Source organism: Anas platyrhynchos, chromosome 2 (genome assembly GCF_047663525.1).
Source record: "Anas platyrhynchos isolate ZD024472 breed Pekin duck chromosome 2, IASCAAS_PekinDuck_T2T, whole genome shotgun sequence".
Classification (NCBI taxonomy): Eukaryota; Metazoa; Chordata; class Aves; order Anseriformes; family Anatidae; genus Anas; species Anas platyrhynchos.
Window position 1 is genome coordinate 100,937,914 of NC_092588.1, and position 22,126 is coordinate 100,960,039.

General features: G+C 38.9%; 1 protein-coding gene and 1 long non-coding RNA gene across 8 annotated transcripts in view; one reads left to right on the forward strand and one right to left on the reverse strand.

Annotated features, from left to right (window-relative positions):
- The window catches only part of LOC106015519 (uncharacterized), a 302,586-nt gene that overhangs the window by 176,106 nt on the left and 104,354 nt on the right, over nucleotides 1-22,126 (forward strand). The window lies entirely within an intron of this gene.
- Nucleotides 197-21,064, reverse strand: INHBA (inhibin subunit beta A). Of its 2 annotated transcripts, XM_013095239.5 has the most exons (3): nucleotides 20,917-21,064; nucleotides 17,729-18,249; nucleotides 197-7,192 (listed from the first exon to the last, which is right to left on the reverse strand). In XM_013095239.5, the coding sequence occupies exons 2-3, from the start codon at nucleotides 18,114-18,116 to the stop codon at nucleotides 6,306-6,308; spliced, it is 1,275 nt and encodes a 424-aa protein (XP_012950693.1). In that variant the 5' UTR covers nucleotides 18,117-18,249; nucleotides 20,917-21,064; the 3' UTR covers nucleotides 197-6,305. The 2 variants fall into 2 exon arrangements, with proteins under 2 accessions (XP_012950693.1, XP_005015004.1); XM_005014947.6 differs by lacking the exon at nucleotides 20,917-21,064 and having other exon boundaries at nucleotides 17,729-18,480.

Sequence of the window (22,126 nt, forward strand, 5' to 3'; positions counted from 1 at the left end):
GGAACAACCTAAAATTGCATTACATGTAGGACTGTGAGTCTGAATGCAGAGTTAGGATGGTGACACCAAACAGAAAGGCATCGCACTGCTTGATCCAAAGAGGCACCCACGTTTCATCTCTGGTATTTTCTGGTATTTCCCCAGGTCCCATGTATTTCCCAACCAGGAATGCATATTAAGGGACGATTACACAATGCTTGGTGAAACTCCCTTTATTTATTTCACTTGTGTTGTTGCTGTTGTTGTATAAGAAAGAGCAAAATAACAAAAAGAACAAAGTAAAATAAAATAGTAGCTGACCCAAACATTTTTAACATGTTGAAATCCTCTTTCAAATGCAAAGATGCTTGCTTGCTTGCTTTCTGTCCTTTCTTTGCACTGATTTGTACAAGCAATTTCTCGGTGAGCCAAATACATCTCTGGTGTAACTTCACTGAAGTCACCAGACTTACACTAGAGGTGGTTTTGGTCCTCTGTCCTGGGTAAATACAGTAGGAATAAATTGGTCACGCAGGCAGGGTGTCTGGCAGTAAGTGCACTGAGTGGTCCTGGCAAACCAATAAGAAAGATCTAAAATAGAAATCCCAAACATGTCTTTTATTTAACACAGGGCCTAAAAATCTACCGGGAGCTGCTGAATACTGCCCACTAACTGTACAAAGTATAGGTAGCATGCCTTCCAAATATCAAAATACCAGACGGAATGCCGTGAAAATAAATAACTTCTAATATAAACAAATGAGAACATATCAAACTGTTACCTCTTTAAACATAATGTAAATAAAAAAAATACCAGTCCTTCTACACAATAAATATTAAGAAACCATTGACATAGTTGAAATGTACTCATATAAATTAACAACTTTAATTACATTAGCCAAACAGACATTGGTTAAAGCACTGCATGTAGTATGCAAAATAATAATAATAACAATAATAATAATAATATCAACAACAAAACACAAAATGATAAAAACAAAATAGGCTTCATAATATCTTGGCTTTCATAATTTATATATATATATATATGTATATACATATATATATAGTTGTGTGTGTATATATATTGTAGATATATATAATATGTATATATACATACATATATATATATATCTTCAACCCATCGTCAATGTATTGTTTCTGAAAGTATTTAAATATAAAGAAACTCATTGAGAATTAACACAGATTCACTGTATCTCAAAAAATAAATAGCTATATAACCCAGAAGTGTTGTTTGTTTCTGCCTATCAAAACATTGATTATAATTGTTCATGAAAGGACAAATGACAGTTTTCATTACTCTAACTGAAAACCTTTTTACTCCACATGTAATGCTGTGAGAGCAGATGGGGAGTAAAGTTCTTCAGTGTCAGAAAGTTAGCATCTGATTCTTATACTGATGCACAGCATTGACATGAGGTTTAACTTAAAGTAATTACTAATTTCCATCACCTCTCTTCTACCTACGCTCCAGAAATAGATTCTGCTCACTTTATTCATGATGACTGGTAACTTTCTAGGAAAGGAGACCCTCTGGAATCAACAGCATTGCTTACAGAGTAAGGCACTATACCATGAGTAACTATAGTCCATAAAAGTTCTCATTTTGCACATAGACATTACAGATGCCTGAACTTCTCTAATTCAGAGATATTGCTGCTAGCCTCTACATGGCCTTGTGATGTCACAGTTATATGAACCTGATGACTTGAATCTCAACTAAATACAAAAGAGTAGGTATTTATAACAGAGTCCTAGTTTGCAACAATGTGGTAAAAGGCTGTTTCTATTCAAGTCAATGACAAAACTCCCATTTCATTCAGTTCTGCAGTTTCAGGCCCTAGATCTGTATTCTGCTGTGACATATAAGTGCAGAATAATTATAAGCATCTGTTAGCATTTCCTTTTGCTAAACCCCAAGAATACAAATACATTCAGCCCTCCCAAAGAAACATCTTAATGTGCACTTCTGGCAGTTTCTTAGGCCATGGATACAGTGAACATCTGACTTGAAGAGGGGGAAAGACCACTGAATGTCATCAGCTCTGAAACAAGAAGATTGTGGACGTACTAAACAAGTACATTTCTGTGATCAAATATATACTGAAAATACATTTTCAATATAAAAAGGAAATGGGTTATACAGAAAGGAATGTGTTAGTAGTTAAAAGCTTTTTCTTTTTTTTTTTTCTTTTTGGTATAGTAGTACCTGAAGGGAGAAGTATTTTTTGAGACTGCATGTCCTTGAACAACTGTTTAAATATGGTAACAATTTCTAATGCTATTTTAAGTGCATGCAGATTTAATTAAACCAAATTATCAGGGGTGGGGTGTTTTACTGGAATCAGTCAGTCTTGATTAACATCCCGATTTCTTACTTTATTTTATCATATAGTTTTTCATTTCCCCCTGCTTTAAATAACTCTGACCACAAATCAAAACCCCATGACTGAATATAGAGATTGGAGGGAGAAACCTTTAAAATTTGTGAACAGTATAAACACACAAATGAAAGCTAAAAAGCAGGGCTTAGGAACAGTTACTTCTTGCTTTGAAAAACCTTCTTGTGTTTTTGATGTACCTATCATGCAACCCACTCACCACATGTAAAAATCCCCTTTTCTTTCCTCACTTGGAAATTCTCTCAGGCTAGTTTCACGTTTTCCAGGGCCAGCCCCTGTGCACCACATAAAAGTTGGTATCAAACTCAGTATCAGACTTCTTTTTAAAGGCTCTGCCAGCTTTGACCAGGAAAACCAGGAGCCTAAACTTACCCTACTTACAGTCAATGGGAGTTTTGCCATTGTCGCTTTTGGGAAGGTGCTGGGATTTCAGGACTCCAATGCTCTTAATTAATCACACATGAGAATAATTTTAGCCAACATGAGCCATCTCACCTGCTTCCCTTGCCACTACATTCTGAGACCAACCATGATACAAGCAGCCCGTTTTTGAACAATCAATTAAATTAAATATTGTTGGATATGGTGCCACTCATTCAAAATCTGTTCTCTCCCTTCACACTGCCTATAGCACAAGGAACCTGTGGTTCAGCCTGCCTTACCTTTAGTCATGTAAATAGTTTTACTACTCTTATAAGGAGATCTGTAGACATCAATGAGCCTGTGGACATAAGTAAGGGTAGATGGGCAATATGCATCTAATTTTAAGTCCAGGTCCAAAGTTCAGTGAAATAAAAGGTACTGTCTTTAGCTGTCACAGGCTATGTTCCTGCCACAGCAGTTCCAGAGCCTGGCCCTACTTCTAGAAAAATCAACAACAATTCTGCCACTTGCTTCAAATGAAGCAGGGTCAGGAACTTGATTTGTTTAAATTATAAAGATAGATTATTTGTGCATCTTCCCCCCCCCCCCCCCTCTCCCCCCCCCCACTACCATTTGGTATCCCTCCCTTTCCCCAGGAAGAAAATACTAAAAAAAAAAAATAAAATAAAATCTGCAATAATTTAAATCAGAAAGCCTTGATATTTTACAGAATACTTTAGTGACAAATTTAGTGTTCACCCAATTGTTACAATTTTTTAATCTTTTTTTTTTTTTTGCAAACTGCAAACAAGTCTGTAAAAATGCATTGTATAAAAAGTACATAAATGTATAACCCATTAGCTGTACTATGCAATCTAAATACTGTGAAATAAATTAGATAGAAAACTTAGCTATAAGCATGTATGTTGATATCTATTCAACGGACAAAAGGGCTTTTTTTTTCTTTTCTTTCTTTTTTCTTTTTTTCCTTTTTTTCTTTTTAAATCTCTATCGATACATACATATACAGACACGCTCCCATGCACACATACATCTACACACACACAGACACAGAGCAAACGCACACACACACACAAACAGTTTTGGCTGACAAAAAATGAAGGCCCTGATTACACTGCTTAAACATGGTTCTCGCCATGAAGGTGCTAACACGCTATCCCTAGCCAATGTGACTGGGTTAAATTGTGCTATCTTTTTTTTTTTTTTCTTTTTTTTTTCTTTTTTTAAACAGACTGTGCTCTCAGCAAGGTGGGGAGCCATGTTAGCGCTGCTTTCTGTGAGAGACATTTTGAAGCCCTTCCTGTCAGAAGGCAGCTAACAGGGGCTTGGTCCTGCAAACCTGTGAGAGTCTGAAGATTCAGGCTCAGGGTTATCAAACTCAGTGTAAACAGGGCCTAAAGGTTTCTCCCATACCTTCTTCTCATCTCCCCCTACCCAAAGACACACATTGTAACTTTAACATTCTTTTAAATACAACAGCGATAGAATTTTTTTTTAAACCTATCTACCTATGCCCTATGGGTTGGACCCTTCAGGTTAGGTGTTGACACTGAAAATTAGGTTTTACAGGTAACGCGCAAACCCATTAAGAGTTGTCGTGCTAGAGGGTGGTGGTTGAGATGGCCAGCCTTTTGTTTAAGATTGCGTTTCAAACAGAAATCCAACTGCCATTTTCTTTGTATTTGCAGGGGTGATGGTGGGCATGGCCCAAAGCTGCTTGCAATTTTACATCAATATTTTCTAAGTGTACACCAGCACTTTAGGTTCTTCTCACACAAATATCATTTTGAACGCTCATGCTTGTTAGTAACAAACAAGCTTTAAATATATTGTGCTTTGCACACAAACATTCATTGTTTTAAGAACATTAAAGTGAAGCCAGAAGTGCTTATACCTTGTGTATACATACATATATACATACAGAAATATATATACATATATATATGTATGTCCCTTGTATAAAGTTGTTTCCCAATGATGCACAGTTGCTGTGCATCAGGGATAAGTCTTGTGTTGTATATGCAAAACAAGTACAGTTATGGACCTTGGATTCAAGCACCTTGGATACACATCCCAGGGCTTTTGAGGGCTTTCTTCAAATTACAATTTTCTGTTTAGGGAAGAATTTGAATTTAACTGGTTAGCAGATATACTAGCCTGAATGTAATCAACCCACTGACCCTTAATTCAAACCATAACTTATTACAGGTGAATGGTACCAACCACAAACAGACTTTTTAGAGGCTCGCACAAGTGTCTTTGGTGTATGTGTCTATTCAGTTTAAGGTACAAAATAATAATAATAATTATAATAATAAAAATAGCTATTTTGTGTGCTGTAGCAGTTCTTGTATAGCTCACAATAAGTGCAGCTCTCAACCCCTCCCACACCCAACCACCCTCCCTTGCAAATGTTTGTTAAATAAGGATTAGACAGGTCAGACACCATTGTAGTGCAAATAGTAAACGATTAAAAATTTTTTTTTACAAAATATAGAAATGTTTGGCTCCAGTATCTGGACAAACATATTCCTTTCAAGTATCTCTCACTGAAGATTTTTTTTTAAACAAGTTACTTCCATTTAAAAAAAAGTCTTTCTTTTTTTTTTCTTTTTTTTTTCTTTCTCTTGCAGGTAAACAGTTTCAAACCAACTAGGTTGCATAGTTCTAACGTTGTAAGCACCTTTACAATATGTAACTTTTATTCTTTCATTCACTCTTTTTAACCATTTTTCTTCGTTTTTCTTTTCTTTTTTCTTTTTTCTTTTTTCTTTTTTTTTTTTTTTGTAAATGTAGTGCAGAAGATGAAGGTGTATACACCTGCACAATATTGTCTCTTTACCAATGTAAGTATATGTAAGTGTGTAGTGTCTGTATGTATAAAGGTATGTATATAAATACATAGCCGCATATATATCCACACAAACACTACACACCTACTCAGTTCGTTGGTAAATTTTTGGGGAAAGTGCCAGTGAATGTAGTGTTCATACACATGGCTTTTCAAGGAATTTCAATGACATTTTGGACTTTGTCCAAACTGCTGCAGGTTAGATGAGCTGCTACCATGGCTTGAACTGATGGGTAGCTAGGGGAGGGAACATATTTCCCCTAGTAATAGCTAATGCTTAACATACTATCTAATAAGATAAGGAGCATACTGAAAGGAAGGGGAAATCCCCAACCCATACCGTCATTCAAACGTATCTCATTCAAGCCTGGGATCGTGAAGCTTTCTTCCTCTTTATAGCTGTAGTCTTTTCTGATCCTCAATATGTCTTTTTCTATTTATTATTTTTACTGTCCCCTCTTTTTTTTTGTGTGTAGTTGTGTTTTTTTTTGTTGTTTGTTTTTTTTTTGTTGTTTGTTTGTTTGTTTTCATTTGCTTGTTCTTGTTTTTATTTCAGATGATTGTTTTGTTCAAAAAGGCTTTTATACCGTGTCAGGTCTTTCCTCTTCTTGGGCTTTTAAAACGTTCTCTTCTCAATATAAAAAGAAGAGTCTTGTGCACATACGTGTCTATGAACAGCCACACTCCTCCACAATCATATTCTGTATATCTTTCTTGATGATGTTCTGGCCATCGTCATAGTAGAGCATGGACATGGGCCGCAGCTTGGTGGGCACACAACATGACTTGAGGTTGGCAAAGGGGCTATGGCCCCGCATGCGGTAATGGTTGATGACAGTGGAGTGGAAAGATAATGACGAACCAGATGTGCCTGCTATATGGCTGGGGCACTCTCCTTCGCAGTAGTTGGCATGATAACCTGTAGGTGCAATGATCCAGTCACTCCATCCTATGTCTTTGAAGCTGACAAAGAACTGCTTCTTACAGCAGATGTTGACTTTGCCATCACACTCCAGGCCTCGTCTTCGCCGCCTGTGCTGACGGTCCTCTGAGTGCCGGGCAATCATCATCAGGAAGGGCCGGTGTGATTGCTCCTTCTCCTCTTCTCCTGGGACTTCTCCAGCATCCTTTTCTTTCCCCTCCCCGTCATCTTCCTTTTTCTTCTTCTTGCCCAGTAGCACCAGGCTTGCCCCAGTCTCTTGGCACAGGTCACAGGCAATCCGCACATCCAAAGAATTCTTGCCTTGGTCCAGGAGTCTCTGGACACTGCTGGAGACAGGAAAGATGTGCCAAGTGCTCTTTCGGGTGTCCACTGCCTTTTCTGAAATCAGAGTCTCACTCCTTTCACCTTTCAGCCCTCCATCCTCCATATCTTCTGCTCCTTCAGAGTTGCCTTTTGGCTGCCGCTGCTGTTGAAACAGGCGGATGGTGACTTTTGTCCTGCTCCGGTTGGCTTTGGAGACCTTCAGGAAGAGCCACACTTCAGCATGTTCCACCACTGATAACTCACTGCCTTCCTTGGAAATCTCAAAGTGCAATGTTTTCTTGGGTGTGCCTGATTTGGTAAATGAAAATAGACAGGAAGAGCTAGTTAGTATGTCAGTTTGCATTCTGTTAAAGAGACCTTATTGTCATTGCAGACATGGAGTTCCCTAGGTTTCCTATTTTGCTCTTTACATTCTTATGATTCTTCTGTTCTAACCTTTCTTCACCTAATCCCCTTCTCAGATGCTTTTGTGAAAATTCTTTAGAAAACTACTTGTTTGTCTGTTGCTTTCCAGTACCATATTTTAACACTGCCAGTAACGTATTATAAGCTTTTTGTTATAGCAATCATATCTTTATGTTCATTTATGCATTTATGCAATGCATGGCAAATAAGCATCAGTAGCTGCTAAGAGTTCACTTCCTAGAGTTGCCTTTGTGATCACTATTGACTGAAAGGCAGAAATGAGTTTGTGACGACAGTCCATGACTATGTGTATCATACACATTCAAATCTGAGCCTAATAGCTAAGGTTGGGGAGTGAGTTCTTTGGAAATGAGGTGGGAATGAGGTCTGTCCTTTCTCCCTCTGTAAAACACCATTCTTCATGTGCATTTTAAAATGAGTTGTAAATGTCAGTTGTCTCAAAAACAAAGAAATACTAACACATAAGCCTAAGCTTTCAGAGGGTTGCAGAGCTTTATTGTAAAGAATTGCAGAACTTCAGCAGGCAGACTTCATCCTGTGAGATGTTAGCTGTAAATCCTGTTCTTAATTTAACACACTGTACTCGCTGTGATTATAGTAATGGTGAATACACTGAAAAAATGTGCTAAAGAACTGTATAATTATGAGGATGGTTCTCTGGCATAATTGTATCAACTTGCTGAGATGTCATGATGATGATTATGATGGTGAGGGGGTGTTTCTCTGATACAGAGCTCATATCCCTGGCAGAAGTTGGAATGAATAATGAGGGCTGTTTAATGATTTGATCACTGGAGCATGAAAAAGTTAAGAGAGAATGAATTTGCTGTGGGGAAGGGGTATTATTTTTTAAAAGAGGTCCTTTTCTATTTTCTTGACAAACGAAAAGTCCCCACTGGCATCTTTTGTTCTTTCTCAGGATGGAGGCCAGGGGTCACAGATTTGAAATGCACAGATATCTGACCTTAGTTGACAGACACAATATTCATAATTACCAGTTTGTCACTGATATTATTTTTGAAGTACCCACAGCTGTTGACCTGGTTCTCTGTGCAATAGTTCTGCTTGTCAGGGAAGCAGAATTTTGCACCCTGAAAAGGGGGTGAGTGGTGAAGAAAACTGAAGTGGTAGGAAGCATACAGGAAAAACTGCTCTTGTGGTCGTCTCCTCCTTGCTTCCCATTGCCTCTGAACTCCACTTAACATGACTTCCCTGACTATCTTACCACTCCTGGTTTCTAAATTCTGTACACAGGCTGTATTGCCCTTTGAGCTACCTGTTGCTTTCCCCCTCTGTGAAGTCCTGGCACTGACATTCAGCTTTCCCTGGTGGCATTCCCAGGTCAAAGAGACAGACATGTCTGAATTAGTGTGGCCAAAGGGCGCAGTGTTTTGTTTTTGTTTTCCCTCTAAGTGAGAGTGTGAAATTGTAGACTTTAACTGTCACTGAGATAGGAAAACACATGGTTTGTGTTAACTGCTTCTCATAGACTTTGCTGATGCCTGTCTCCAAAGCGAGCTCCATTAATTTCTAAGAGAGCTATGTGAACCCATGGGACTGTACCTTAAAAAAGGAAGCGGATTATAGAAAAGACAGAGCAAACTGACCAGTACTGTGGGGAGTGGCAGAGTTACTGTTTTTCTAGTATTTTTTAAATGAGAGTCATTCAATAATGACTGAAGGTTAACACCAGTTTTTCCATTCTGGAAGTGAAACCCTGGCTAAGCTGCCAGCTATGTTGGAGCAGAGGGTAGTTGATAGGTATTAATCCCTCACTGGCCTGGGTTTCAGAGCATGAGGAGGTGTACAGTGACATTCTTCCAATCCGAAGGAAACCTGGTCCAAGAGGCTGGCTGCATACTATGTAGGGATGTTATAGAGACCGTGCTCTATCAGACTGGTTACTTCTAAGGCCTGTGAGGACCTCTGATACAGCCTGCACATTCAACCCCCTGACCCTGTCTCACAAACTTATACCATGTTCATGAGGTACTAGGCTGGACACAGACAGCAGTTCTGGTGCTAGGAGGGATCCTGTGAATGAGCAGATCAGCAGTGCTGGACATGGACATGGAAAACTGGCTCCATCATGTGCTCTGAAGAGAGCAGCTGGGGTGTGCAGCCCTGGCCTGACTGGGGAAGAAGCTGTGTGGCCCTTAAGACCAGAAAAGCTGGGCAGCTCTGTGTTACAGAATAACTTAAAGCTGTTAAGTGCTAATGCATGGTATTTCACATTCTGTTATTTCCATTCCAGTGGGAACTGGAAATAGTTATGAAGTGACATATCTCCAACAGTAAATATTCATATTACTTTATGCACTGGCCCGGAAGTGTACCCATGCAACCACTCTTTTTGACAGATATTACATGAAAGAAACAAGATCTCAAGAACTCTGATAATTGTTTTTTCATATGCTCCTGTATATGTGGAAGTTGATTTTTTCCTCATTACTAAAGATATGAGAAAGCAAAAGTACAGGAGCACATCTGTGTTGCTTTTTTTCACTGGAGAAAAGTGAGTTAGAGCAAGGTAGCATATGACCCATCCTTATGCAGCTATAACAGCTTCCCTGTAGGTTGTTATTGTACTGGATATTAATGTTAGCTACATTTTCACACACAAATGGTCAATTCAGCTTCTAAACAAGATGCAGGAAGCTTATATGAGACTAATATTCCTGCATGACACAAAATACTGAGTCCTCAAACTGACATAACTAATAAGAGGTTTTAAAACAATTTAAAAAATCATTCCCTTTCTCAGATCCTTTTTAGAAGGAAACTGGAATGGTGCAAGGCTGGGGATAAAAAGCATTCTTTTATATTAGGAAAAAAAATTAGCTTTTCTGAATTCTCTCCACATTCACAATTGGTGTGTTGTGATCATCCAGCACAAACGATATGAATGCTGCAATCTTTGCAAGGTTAATTATGCTCAGACCAGCTCATTTTGAAATTGGGTTTTGGCCTGGGCTAGAATTGAACTGCGATCTCTGGATCGGGCTTCTGATGATTACACATTCACTTTATAACAGGATCTTTATATTTCCAAAAAATTTCTGTGCTACGATAAAATACATTCTTCAGGTTTTCCGAGACAAAATTCTGCTGTATTTCATTTTCTCCATGTTTTGCTTAGGGATTTAGCAGTCTTTCCTTTCTGGTCTGAGTTAACAACCTCGTTCAAGCTCTTAGAAATACATGCTGTTCATCTAACTGAAATTATAAGAGGAGACATTCCTGCATGTTCGGGGTAATATCACTTCCATAATTACACTCCGTTGATCCCTTTGTCCTGACTTCTCATCTGCCACAACTGATTTGCAAGGGTCTTTTTTTCATTTCTAATCATCCTGCTCCTCCTGCCTGACTCCTGTGGAAAGACCCACAGCACAACAGTGGCAATGCCTTCATCACTTCAGTGCTCATATAAACGGCAACAGCAATAGGCTGGATTGTTATCGTGGCAGAAAGAGGCTGGGAAAGGAGACGAGGGATTACTTTGGCCCCCTTTGATTGGTTTTCCTCATCTCCCCTTCCAACAGCCTTGGAGAGGCCACTTCTCTGCTTTGCTGCTAGGCAGAAGTCCCTTCCAGGAAAAGGGCTGGGACGCCGAGAGAACCCTCTAGCAGCACTGGGACACGGCAAACGCCATGAAAAATGGTTAAAAATATAAGCCCTATAAAGTAGTGCATATATGGTAAAAAGTTTAATGGAGGGAGTTACTGAATGGAAAGAAAGCATAGCATCGGTATACACAGCACGAGAGTTTGCTCGTATCTGTTTTTCTCTTCAGTGGTGCTCGCACACGCTTTTAGGACAGAAACCTGAACCTGCCCACACAGGTGCCCTGCTCTCTGCCTCCAGAAGGGCTCATGCAAAGGATTCTGCCCACTGCCTGGTAAAGGAAAGCATGGAGGGCTGCCACGGCCCAGGCCCTGAGGCTCAGGGTCCCTCCGGGCTGCAGCTGCGCAGCCAAAGCTCATTGATTTGCAGTTTGAGGCCTGCTTCAAGATCAGGCCCCGTTAGTTCAAGCTATGTGCACATACCGGAGAGGGCTTAAGCTATGCAGTTAAGAGGATTTTTATTTACTTTTTTTAATAAAATGCTAACATACTTAAAATGACGTCCCTCCCCAACCATATGCTGTTAAACGATTAAGACTGATTTTTTTCAGAATGAAAGTGATTATGCTTCCTGACTTATCATGTGACTTATTCTTAATTTCTCTTAATACGCAGTATTTAAATTTTCCATTCAGAAATGCTCATTGAGTAAGAAGGTGCTGTTACTTTAAATTTCCATTCTTCACCACTGCTTAATTTTGAACCATTTTTACGTTATACTGTAAGTGAACTGTTTTTCCATACAAAGCAAGCTTTTTTTTCCTTTTTTAGTTGCTAACTTTACTACTGCCTATGTTTAGATTTGGGGGAATTTGTGCTGCGTGCCAATCTGTAATTACATTCAAAAGCATCCTTCTCTTCACTTCTCATTTCCGTTCCCCAGGAGACAGAAAAAAAAAATAGGTTACTAGAAAGGTTCCTCTAAAGAGAGCAAAGAGAAGAGCATGGTTATTGAGAGATAATTGCTCAAAATGTTTACTAATGAGTGACCACTAGAGTTAGATGAATTGTTCACAGGGCAGAATTTATTCAGTGAATTTAGCACTGTTATCGTCTGGCAATTATCCCCTGGGCAGACTGATTATTACAAATGTGTTATTACTGCGATTAGGCAGTGGCTATTTCTTTGAATACATTTCAGCTTATGGATCACTGACAAACAATTTATTCTAACTATTCACCACCCCACGTATGTAACTGGTCATCTGGGTTGCACAGTTTTGTTTCTGCTCCATGACTGGGTGACGGTTGCCTCTTGAAAAAGGAGGATGAATTATGACAGAAATAACAAACACCTTATCTCTATGTTCAAATCCCCTTTACTGCCAGCAAAATGGGATTTTTGTTGTGAGAGAAAAGAAAAAAAAATATATATTTCCCAAGCATTTGTAGGGGGGAAAAATAAAATAAAAAAGCAGCAACAAACTTATTTAAATACCTTTTCTTGAAAAATTAACCCAAAGGGGCACTGACAAGGTCACTCAGAATGTGAAATAATTCGGTTCTGGTGAACCTTGACTGTCCCCTGCCATTTTGTCAGGAGAGAAGCACTTTACATCCACAACCTAGAGTTCCTTCCAAATTGAAAGCCCTTCCCCCACATGGCCTTAAATATTTAGAAACAAAAAAGTGTTTGTTTGGATGTGTTTGTTGTTTTTTGTTTGTTTGTTTTTTGTTTTGTTTTGTTCTTTTTGTTACTTGAGTTTTGCATTCACATCTAAAATAGCTCAAGGAAAGCATAGGGTCACTTGCACCAATAGCATATTTCAAGATACAAATAATATCAAGTCTTTGTCTTTCACAAAAGAGATATTATTTTTTTAATATACTTTTAATACTTTAAGTTCTAAAATTAAGTGGATCAAAAGCTGTCACTGTTTTAATTACAATACTTGATTCCTGTGCAGTAAGGCCCAAATAGCAAGTATACTGAAATGAATAGCAAAACTTCCAATTACTTTCAGAAGACTGACGTTCAGTCCAAAATTACATCTTGCAAAACTCAGCTGCGTGACATGAGATTGCCTTTTCACACTCATATAGATAGAAGTGGATAGGACTGCCCAGCATGAATCTGTGCAGGAATGTACACATGAGCAGTGTAGGTATATCCTGCACACAAGAGGGCACATGAAGGCACATACTTACAAGCAAGAATCTATCCACATTACAATGTTGCAGGTACAGCTGCATGGGTCTATAAGCATGCCTCCTCTGGCATACCCATGTCTCTAGACATACATCCGCTTATACATGCATACAAACAAATGCATATCCATATATTTCCAGCTAGATTTGCATACCAAACTGAATGCATGACTACCCACAGAGGGACACATACAGTACTTTCTGTCCCTCTCTCTGTCTCTCAGGTATCTTTTTATAAACTGGTTCCCACCTTCTCAGATTCGTGTGTGCTTTCTCAAATTGTTCTCAAAGCAACCAATCTCCTTGAATTCTCACATTTTGTTACAAAGAAACAGATTAATTCAGAATGGCTTTCTTCTTCTGGAAGTAACTTGCTTTCATTTGCTAAACTTCATATCTTCGATAGAGTATGCCAAAGCCAAGGAGAAAGAAAAAGAAAGAAAAAAAAAAAAAAAGCAACACCAAAACCGGGGAGAAAGAGGCTTGTTTTCTGAAAGCCAAGGAGACTGCATTAGAAAAAAAGATGTGAGAAAATCAGCTCAGATGATGATTCATGGTCACATTTCTCAGTATCTTGTAAAAAATAATAATGATCATTTCTGATTCCAGATATCCAGAACTTCCAGCATCCATCAGTTTATCAGTTTTATGTTTTTCCCCTTTGCCTATTTCCTTCCACTGCATTTTTTTTAACTTGCAGTCTTCCACTCCAGTGAATCTCTGTCTTTTAAATGACCGAGAAGAGAGAAACAAGAGCTCCACTCAGAGAAGCTACAGATAAGCATAAAGATCTCTGGGATTCAGGATTCAATTAGGTAAAATAGAAGCTTGCAGGAAGGTTGCCTTGCACGGAGTAAAAAGCCTTTGGAGTGTGCCCTCTCGTGGCCATTCTTTATTCAGCACAGATATTCATACCATTAAATCCATTTCCTTTCAAAAGAAAATTGATGAAATGATTTAAAGAGTCATAAGTGGCCCATCCTTTTCCTCCTCCTGAGCTGCCAGACTGGCTATATAAGAGTAGGCATCATGCTAAGAAAAGGTGTGAGTGTGTACATACACATATCTGCTTATAAAAAAAGTTGGTATCACCTGATCAAGCCAGTTCACCTTGAATTCAGTAGGAAGGGAGGCAGAAAGGTAAAAGCAGTGTAAATAGCCGTGACACTTGTTGTGGTTTTGTGTGCATGTGTGTTGGTTGTGTTTTTTTGTGTGTGTTTTTTTTTTTTTGGTCTGTTTGTTTTTTCCCCTCTGACAATTCTCCTAATGATAAGCCTTTGGATTAGTATTTCTACCCAGAAATTCCCATTGCCTTCTTGGGTGCTGACGTTAGCAACCCATTTCATTGGTAGTTTAGTTGCCAGGATCAAATTCACTTGGAAAAATCCCAGATCTGCCTAATAAGCTATCTACTTAAAATAATGAACAAGTTAGTAGCCAAACATATTTTATGAGCAATCGCTATCTCAGTTACAGAACCTGTTGGATTTTCTCGTCATGAATCTATATGATCCCTCTCCTCAAAAGACAATTTTTAAGTCCTTGAAATAACCCACAGAGTTCTGGCACAGCTACCCTCCTAGCAGAACTAATCGAGGTTAGTAATCTTAGTTTGATATGCAAGTAGAAAATCACTTTCGTGTTTTACTTGTAAAACTGCCAAAGGACAGTAGGGTGCATTTGTAAACTTTTGCCCAATACTCATGGTCATTAGTTTTGCAAAGATTTGCCTGGATTTGTTAGCTGTGAAAACTAACTGCCAACTATTTTGCTGATTTCCTGGACGTAACTACACCTGTGCTTCAAACATATTCCCTGCATTTAGTTTCCCCTCTAACTGTCTGTAGCCTATGCTTGCTTGAATTTTGGTCTCTTATAAAAGAGCAGTCTCAAGCCAGAGCCACGTGCACAGGGCACTTGTTTGTTCATTCACTCCATTTCATTGTATGTCTGAGGATACGGCTGATGAAGGATGGAAATACTAGGTTTTTTTTATGAAGGCAAGTAGTAAATGTGGCTTCTGAAAGGTAAAGGGAATGGCTGGTTTATGTCAAGTCATACCCAAAGGAGCAAAAAGCCTGAAGTATTATTTCTCTTTCCATAGACATTTATTTGATACAATGTGAGATGTTTCCATTCATTTTCATTGATTTCCTATTCTCTTTTGAAACAGAGTGAGTTTCACATTAAAAGCAAAAAGAATATTAACCTGACTGTGAGAGTAACATGTTCGGTGCTTTAAACTTATCCATACTCCTCTCAGTTACTACAGACCAAACGCTGGGGACTGTCCATGTGGCTATATTCTGTTCCTGTCTTTTTTTTTTTTTTTTTTCCTTTTAATTCCTACCCAGCATGTCATTTGCCTTCTTTTTGCCTCAATTTCCTCAACAGGAAAAATAATATTGCTTTAATATTTGACACACAATACCGCTGGTGCAGGAGTGGAAGAGAGCCCAGGTGAAGTTTATTCATGTGTTGCAGCACTGGCACCTGTAAAGCATGGTGGATCCACCAGTGTTAGCATCTACGAGCGGCTCCAGGTGAAAAATATATGTATCAGCAGTTGGAAGTCCACAGACTGGAGTCAACGTTTCCGTTATAAGCCCAAATGCTGGAACACAGTTTCTCGGTTGCTGAGACATCCTCCCAAATAAAAACCTGGCAGATATGGGATGCAGGGCTGGAGTAATCCTCCTGCCTCAGTTTCCAGGATGGGCTTAGGTGGAGGAGAGAGCAGGGAAGAAATTGCACGAGTACACAGCTTGTGCCCAGTGCATGCGGCCCCGCAGCTCCATAGCATAAGTCTTCTTCAATTTGGCTAGCAGTGGTAGGACAACGCTATGTAAATCAAAGTAAGTGACGTGCTAGTATTGGGTATTTTATAGCGGCGGATCAGTGGCTGGACTATTGGCCAGTGTGTGGGCCATGGCACGATTTTCACTGCTCACGTGAGCCCAGGAGCCAATGGCTTCAGGAGTTGCCATTGGAGGGTGTCATACTGAGTAGGCATATATCAAATTCCAAATTCCTTTGTGTCAGAGCTCAGGAGAGACAATAATGTGTTTACAAATGATTGGGACTCACACAGTGAAGAGAAACCACTGTTCATGCCATATGTGTTTCACAGTGCTCAGAGCGAGCTGCTGAATACCAGGTGGGGAATCCGACTCGTAGATCGCCTAGGGATTTCATTGCATTTAAAAACTCATTTCTGAACTAAGGTTGATCCCCTCCTGCTTCTCAGGACCACTGGCATTGACATCTGCCTGCTTTCTGAAGTGGGGGTGGGATGAAAAAAAATGAAGAGCCCGCACTTGCATACTGAAGGGACTGATAATGTGTGTATTGACAATGACGCCAAAGGCAAGGGCTCCTTGTACAGTTGGAAATCGGACAGCTAGCAGGAATGTCTGCTCTTAAAAGCATGCACACTTCTTGTGCATGGCTTCCCTGCAAACAGAACATCTGAGTCAACAGGTTTTCAGGACTGGAAACTCTGAGTGTTGTCTTAATTGTTTATACTGCTGCAGCAAACTTTTAAACAAAAATGCTTGGTGTTCCTTTGCATACTTTGCCTACCATATGCTGTACCAAACAAAACAATGACATTCTTTTAAAACCGTCTTGGCAACAGGAAAAATGCTTTGGCTAGACAGCATCATAAAAAGTTGCTGTTAGTTAGATGATAGAGTTATTGCAAGATATTGACATTGTTGCATATATAAATATACTCGCACATACAAACAGATATATATGCACATACATATACATTGAATTACAGTGAGTTCTGGTCCTATTCATGTAGGAACAAGACAGTAAAGTACAACTTTAGAGTGGTTTCCTATAGGCAGTTGATGTGAGCCTGAAGCTATTAGTTAGAAAATATCAATATTCTTAGCTCTTACTACATAACAGTTAGGGAAAACAGTGCTTTAAGAGTTCAAAATGCAACCTTGATAGGGTGCATTTTTTTTGGCAGGAGAGGTTTAGGAGCAGAATCTTTTTTCCAGTATGCAGAAGCCTGCATTACAAATTGGATCAGCTACAGCAACTTGTCCAGTTCTATTGAAGTCATCTGACAGTCCCTGCAACTCTTTACTGCCGAAGATGCTGTGTTAAATTAGAAAACAAAAATGCCCTCTCGCTTCTAAAAGTTAAAGCTGCTTCCGCAGATTTTATAACTTCCACTATATTTTTTACAAGAAAGGGCAGTTTCTCAAGTAGTTTGCAGATCACTTTCTGTCTTTAGAAAGTCCCCAAAAGGCTTCAGCCCTTTTTGTTTCACCATCAGCCCTGCGATCCACTACTTTAGTGCAAGTACTCTGGCTTCACAAGCAGTTTGGAGGACCCCTTTGCAGCCTGACTTTCTGCTAGAGATTGGTTAAAGAGCTTCCTCCCTGTGTGGCTGCCTGTGCTTAGCAAGTGTAATCTGTAGCCAAGACTAAGTCAGAGAAATCAAATTCCTTCTGAGACCCCCCCCCCCCAACCCATTCCTCCTTCTCCCTTCCCCCAGGTCTCATCCCACAACCTTGGAGAAAACAGTACTGCTGAGGAGAAGAAAAGAAGTTAATTGCAGTTCTGGCAAGCAGGCTATTTTACTGTTTTGTTTTTAAGTACTCACCTGATTCCGCAAAAGTGATGATTTCTGAGGTTTGCTCCACAACTTCATTCATTTCAGCTCTTCTTCCAACATCATCCTCTATTTCCACATAGCCATCCTCTCCCACCTTCCCCACGTGGAGTTTCTTGATGGCATTTAAAAGTGCTGCCTTGGGCACCGGCTGGGTGATATTAGGTCTGTCCCTCAAGTGCAACATGTTCAGTATGTGCTTCTTTACTGCTTCCACCATCTCAGGCTGTGAGCTGGGCACATCCTTCGAGAGCGTGGCAAGGGCACATGATGGACAGTCAGTGACTGAACTGTGCCCCTCGGATCCTGGGGTTGGGGAACTCCTCACTATAATCCAGCAAAGCACCAACAAAAATCCTCTCTTCCAAAGCAAAGGCATCCTGGCAGCAAAAGTTGTTGTGATTCCCTTTTTAAAAGGCCCTGCTTTTCCTCCCCCTTCACGCACAGTTTTTTTGGGGCTGGTTTGGTTTGTTTGTTTGTTTGTTTGTTTTTCCTTCTCTTCAGCAAATTCTCTGGAACAAGAACCAAAAGTTTTCTGTGAAGTTTTGTTTGCAGGTTCCCTCTCTGAATGCAATAAGTGCTGTAGATGTTTGTGGCTGTCAGGGAGAAGAGTTCTGACTCTGTCTCAGAGTAGGAGAGAGACACAGAGAGAGGGAGAGAGAGGGAGAGGACGGATTGGCCTAAAGTGAGTGAGTGAATGGGAGAGGGAGGGAGTTCTGTCTGTGAGTAAAGGCTATGATTAGGAAGGGGGAGGAACAGGCAGGCTGGCTTCCTTATGCTCATTGCTCCCCTAACACACACCTCTCTTCAAATATCACTACTCGGGTTTTCTGCCCTCCCCCCTTTCTAAAATCTCTTTTAATTCCTGTAAATTCACTCTCTTTTTTTTACAGTTTGACCCTCCTGTCTCCCTCCTGGCCGTCATCTTCCCCCCCACCCCCACCCTTTTTTCTTTCTTTCTTTTTTTTTTTTTTTTTTTGTTTGTTTTATTCCTTCAACAGTATCACTGGCTTAACTAAACAGAGGAAACATGAATGAATGGAAAGAGTGAAACCTTTTATTAATGAGCACCTTGCTCTTGTCCTGTCTGGTATTGTTAGGGATAGCAGGAGATCTTAAATAGCTTGCGAACAAGAGGGCACTGAGGGCAGGGGCTGAGAGTCTGTTGGGCAGAATGTTATTCTGCTTTGAGTAGAAGAGAAAAGATCTTTTCTACTCACTTGTAAATGCTGGAGGTTATCAACACTGGCAAGAGATCTGACAGGAGCAAAATAACACTGTTGTTTGGAGGGCTATATAATACATGATCCGCTCTCCAGCTGCAGTACATGGTCAGGCACTGAGAACCTAAGCCGGAGTTGGTACGGCACATATCTGTGACATGCTAAGGTACTGCCCTGGCACCAGAAATATCCTTGCTTCTATGCTAGTCTGTGCCTAGAAGTTCTCAGGCAGATATATTTAGGTTTGGGGTTAATCAAGTAATGTCTGAAAAATGCTTTGAAGATGGAAAGTGTTACATGTCATCTGGCCAAATCATACTTGCTCCTGACTCAGGCAAATCCCTCATCGATGCCAATAATAATTCTGTCTGAGTGAAGGCTGAGTAAGATCTTCTACATTTGGCCCATTGTTATTAGAAGTCACTTTTTGTTTCATTCATTTAAATGACACAATCATAATATTAGAATAAGACATCACGAATAAAACATAGTTGAAAAAACAGTTTCAGCCACTGTTGGTAGATCCTTGGTATTTTATACTGACAAGGGTTTTGCCCAGCAGTAGAAAGGCATTTGCTATGTTACTGTCATGACTTCGTATCACCTTTATGTTCTGCAGCATCTCTGTTCTGTTCCTTACCTAGCAAGGGTGAAGCTAGCAAACTCCCTCATGTTTGGATGTGGTAACAGAAAATGAGAACGCTAAAAGCTGATGGAGTTTAACTTGAGGTTTTTCTGCACCAGACTAACTTTTGCTAATTTTCTTAGAGCCTTTTTTAGTAATAGCCCTCTTTCTTTTCCTTCCTTTCATACTCTCTCTCTCACGCACTTCTGCCTTCTTCTCAGGTGTGGTTACCTCCTACCCAGCAAATATTCCACTTTCACTATATTACCGTCAACCATTGTATTTTAGTGGAAAGGAGTAATTTATAAATATAAGCATTGTAAGGTCTCTAGTTTCCATGAGATGATTACAGACACATGGGCTGAGAGACAGGCATGGGATTATAGTTAAATGAAACATACAGAAGTAACTGAACAATCAACCAAAGTTTTACAAATGTTATATATTGCAAGTCCTTTTCAATTAAGGTCTTTTATAAGTCTTTCACTGTTATAAGGCATCCACAGTACACCCTCATCTGTGTTTTACTGACCTCAGTTGCTATACTGTTATATACTGTTACACTTACGGGTCTGTCAGCATTATAAACCCTGCAGCCATTCTTATAAACACATCTTTGTAACACAAACCTCGCTATAATACATCTAAATTTCTTGGATCTCATGAACAGCCCAAAGTCTGTTGTAATTATATGAAGTCTGAAAGTCAGCTTGAAATAGAACTAAAAGTTTAATTGGATGAAAAAATAATTTCAGTTGAAAATATGCATTCATGATTAGATATACTAACAGATGACATAATTAAAGGGGTTATTTATAGTTCTAATATAGCACCTATCCCAACAGTGTCTGATGAAAAGTAAGGGATAGGCATATTTCAGTTTAAAAGACAGATAAGTATGTTTGGGTTCTTGTTGTGAGGTGTACATTGCTTGCCATATATAACAGGTACACTTATCACAGACAATCTATTACATATAAGTATAGCATATTATACTTGCATGCCATGGTGATGACAGATTTAACATTAAAGCATAACTTTTCAAAAAGCATTGTTTTCTAAAAGCGAGTCTGCTAGTACCACAGATAGATAGTTCATTAGTACTTACATACATACCTATATATATATATATATATATATATGTTCATGTCTAAAAATACATAGTGTTTGGATAAATATAAAAATGATGGTTCAGATTCTTTTCATAAAATTACCTGAGCTGCAAAGCTCTGTATATACATTCATTCAATATATCCGTAACAATATGCAACAGCATGCACATGAATTAAAAGTTTTAGTTTTAAAAGAAAAAAGCTGGTTTAAAGTTTTACCTCTCTAGTCCTCACTCTCAGAAGGAGACTGCTGTATTGTGCATTAAGAACTGCTGAAGTTCCTCTTTGTGGTACTTATAATGCGAAGCTTTATACTGTACTTCTCATGTGTACACTCACATATAGTGTCTGTCAAAAGTAAGTGGGCCGGATCAGTGTGCTGGATTGGTTAATCCTGTTACATCAGCAATTGACTGTTTTTCCTGTATGAGACATACTTCTGGTAATTATCTAATGGAAACTCCTAATTGTCTAGCATGACAAAATATCGTGAATTCAACTTGTAGTGGTGATCTCTGTATCCATTTAAAGAATAGAACCTAGAATGAGACTGAAAGCAAACATTATGAGTCAGGAAGACACACTCCAACTTGTTTTATTGCATAGCTAGATATAGATATTATTAGATGTAGATATCACTGATTTAGTTCAAATACAGTATTTGCCAGATACTTAATTAATAGTTAGCAAATCGTTTTAGTCTTCTATCATGCTGAGGATTTATCAGATAATCTATCTACAAATTTGGATTACTTTCAAATTCAGGAAAATGCATTTGATTAAGAATCCTTTTGCAGAGGATATAATTTTTAGCTCAATCTTTGTATAAATTTATCCTTCTGTTAACTTAGGGATAGTTTTAAAGCTCTCCAAAACTGAGCTATATTGCTCATGTCCGAGTCTCAGAGCTCCTTGACATGCAGATTGTGTCACTATTAAAAACTATTTAGACACATAAAAATAAGTTACAATGAATGACAGTTTTTCTTTTTTTTTTTCTTTTTTTTTTTCTTAGGTATGACTTTAACTCCCGTGAAATAAAATCAACTTGCATTTTCGTTTCAGTTTATAGTAGTGAAACTTAAAAATAACTATGGCTATTAGGTAGTACGTAATTAATATATATATAAGGTCAAAAGTAAAGCCAAAATCAATCTCTTTTCTTAAACACACATAATAGCTAGCTTTATGTGGTACCGTTTATGACAAATGGCATGATCATGCAGTCTTTACTCATTCAAAACACCCACTGATTACCAGAAAATCCCCATCCTTCAGATTTTTTTTTTTGGCCTGAATCGTACTTATAATTGTATTTTTATGTCCTGTTGGTAATGTAAATTTAATCTGTCTTGGAATATGGCTGCATCAGGCAAGAAAGATTTAAAATTTTCAACTTACAGTGATACCAGGGAGTCCTTAGAGCAGC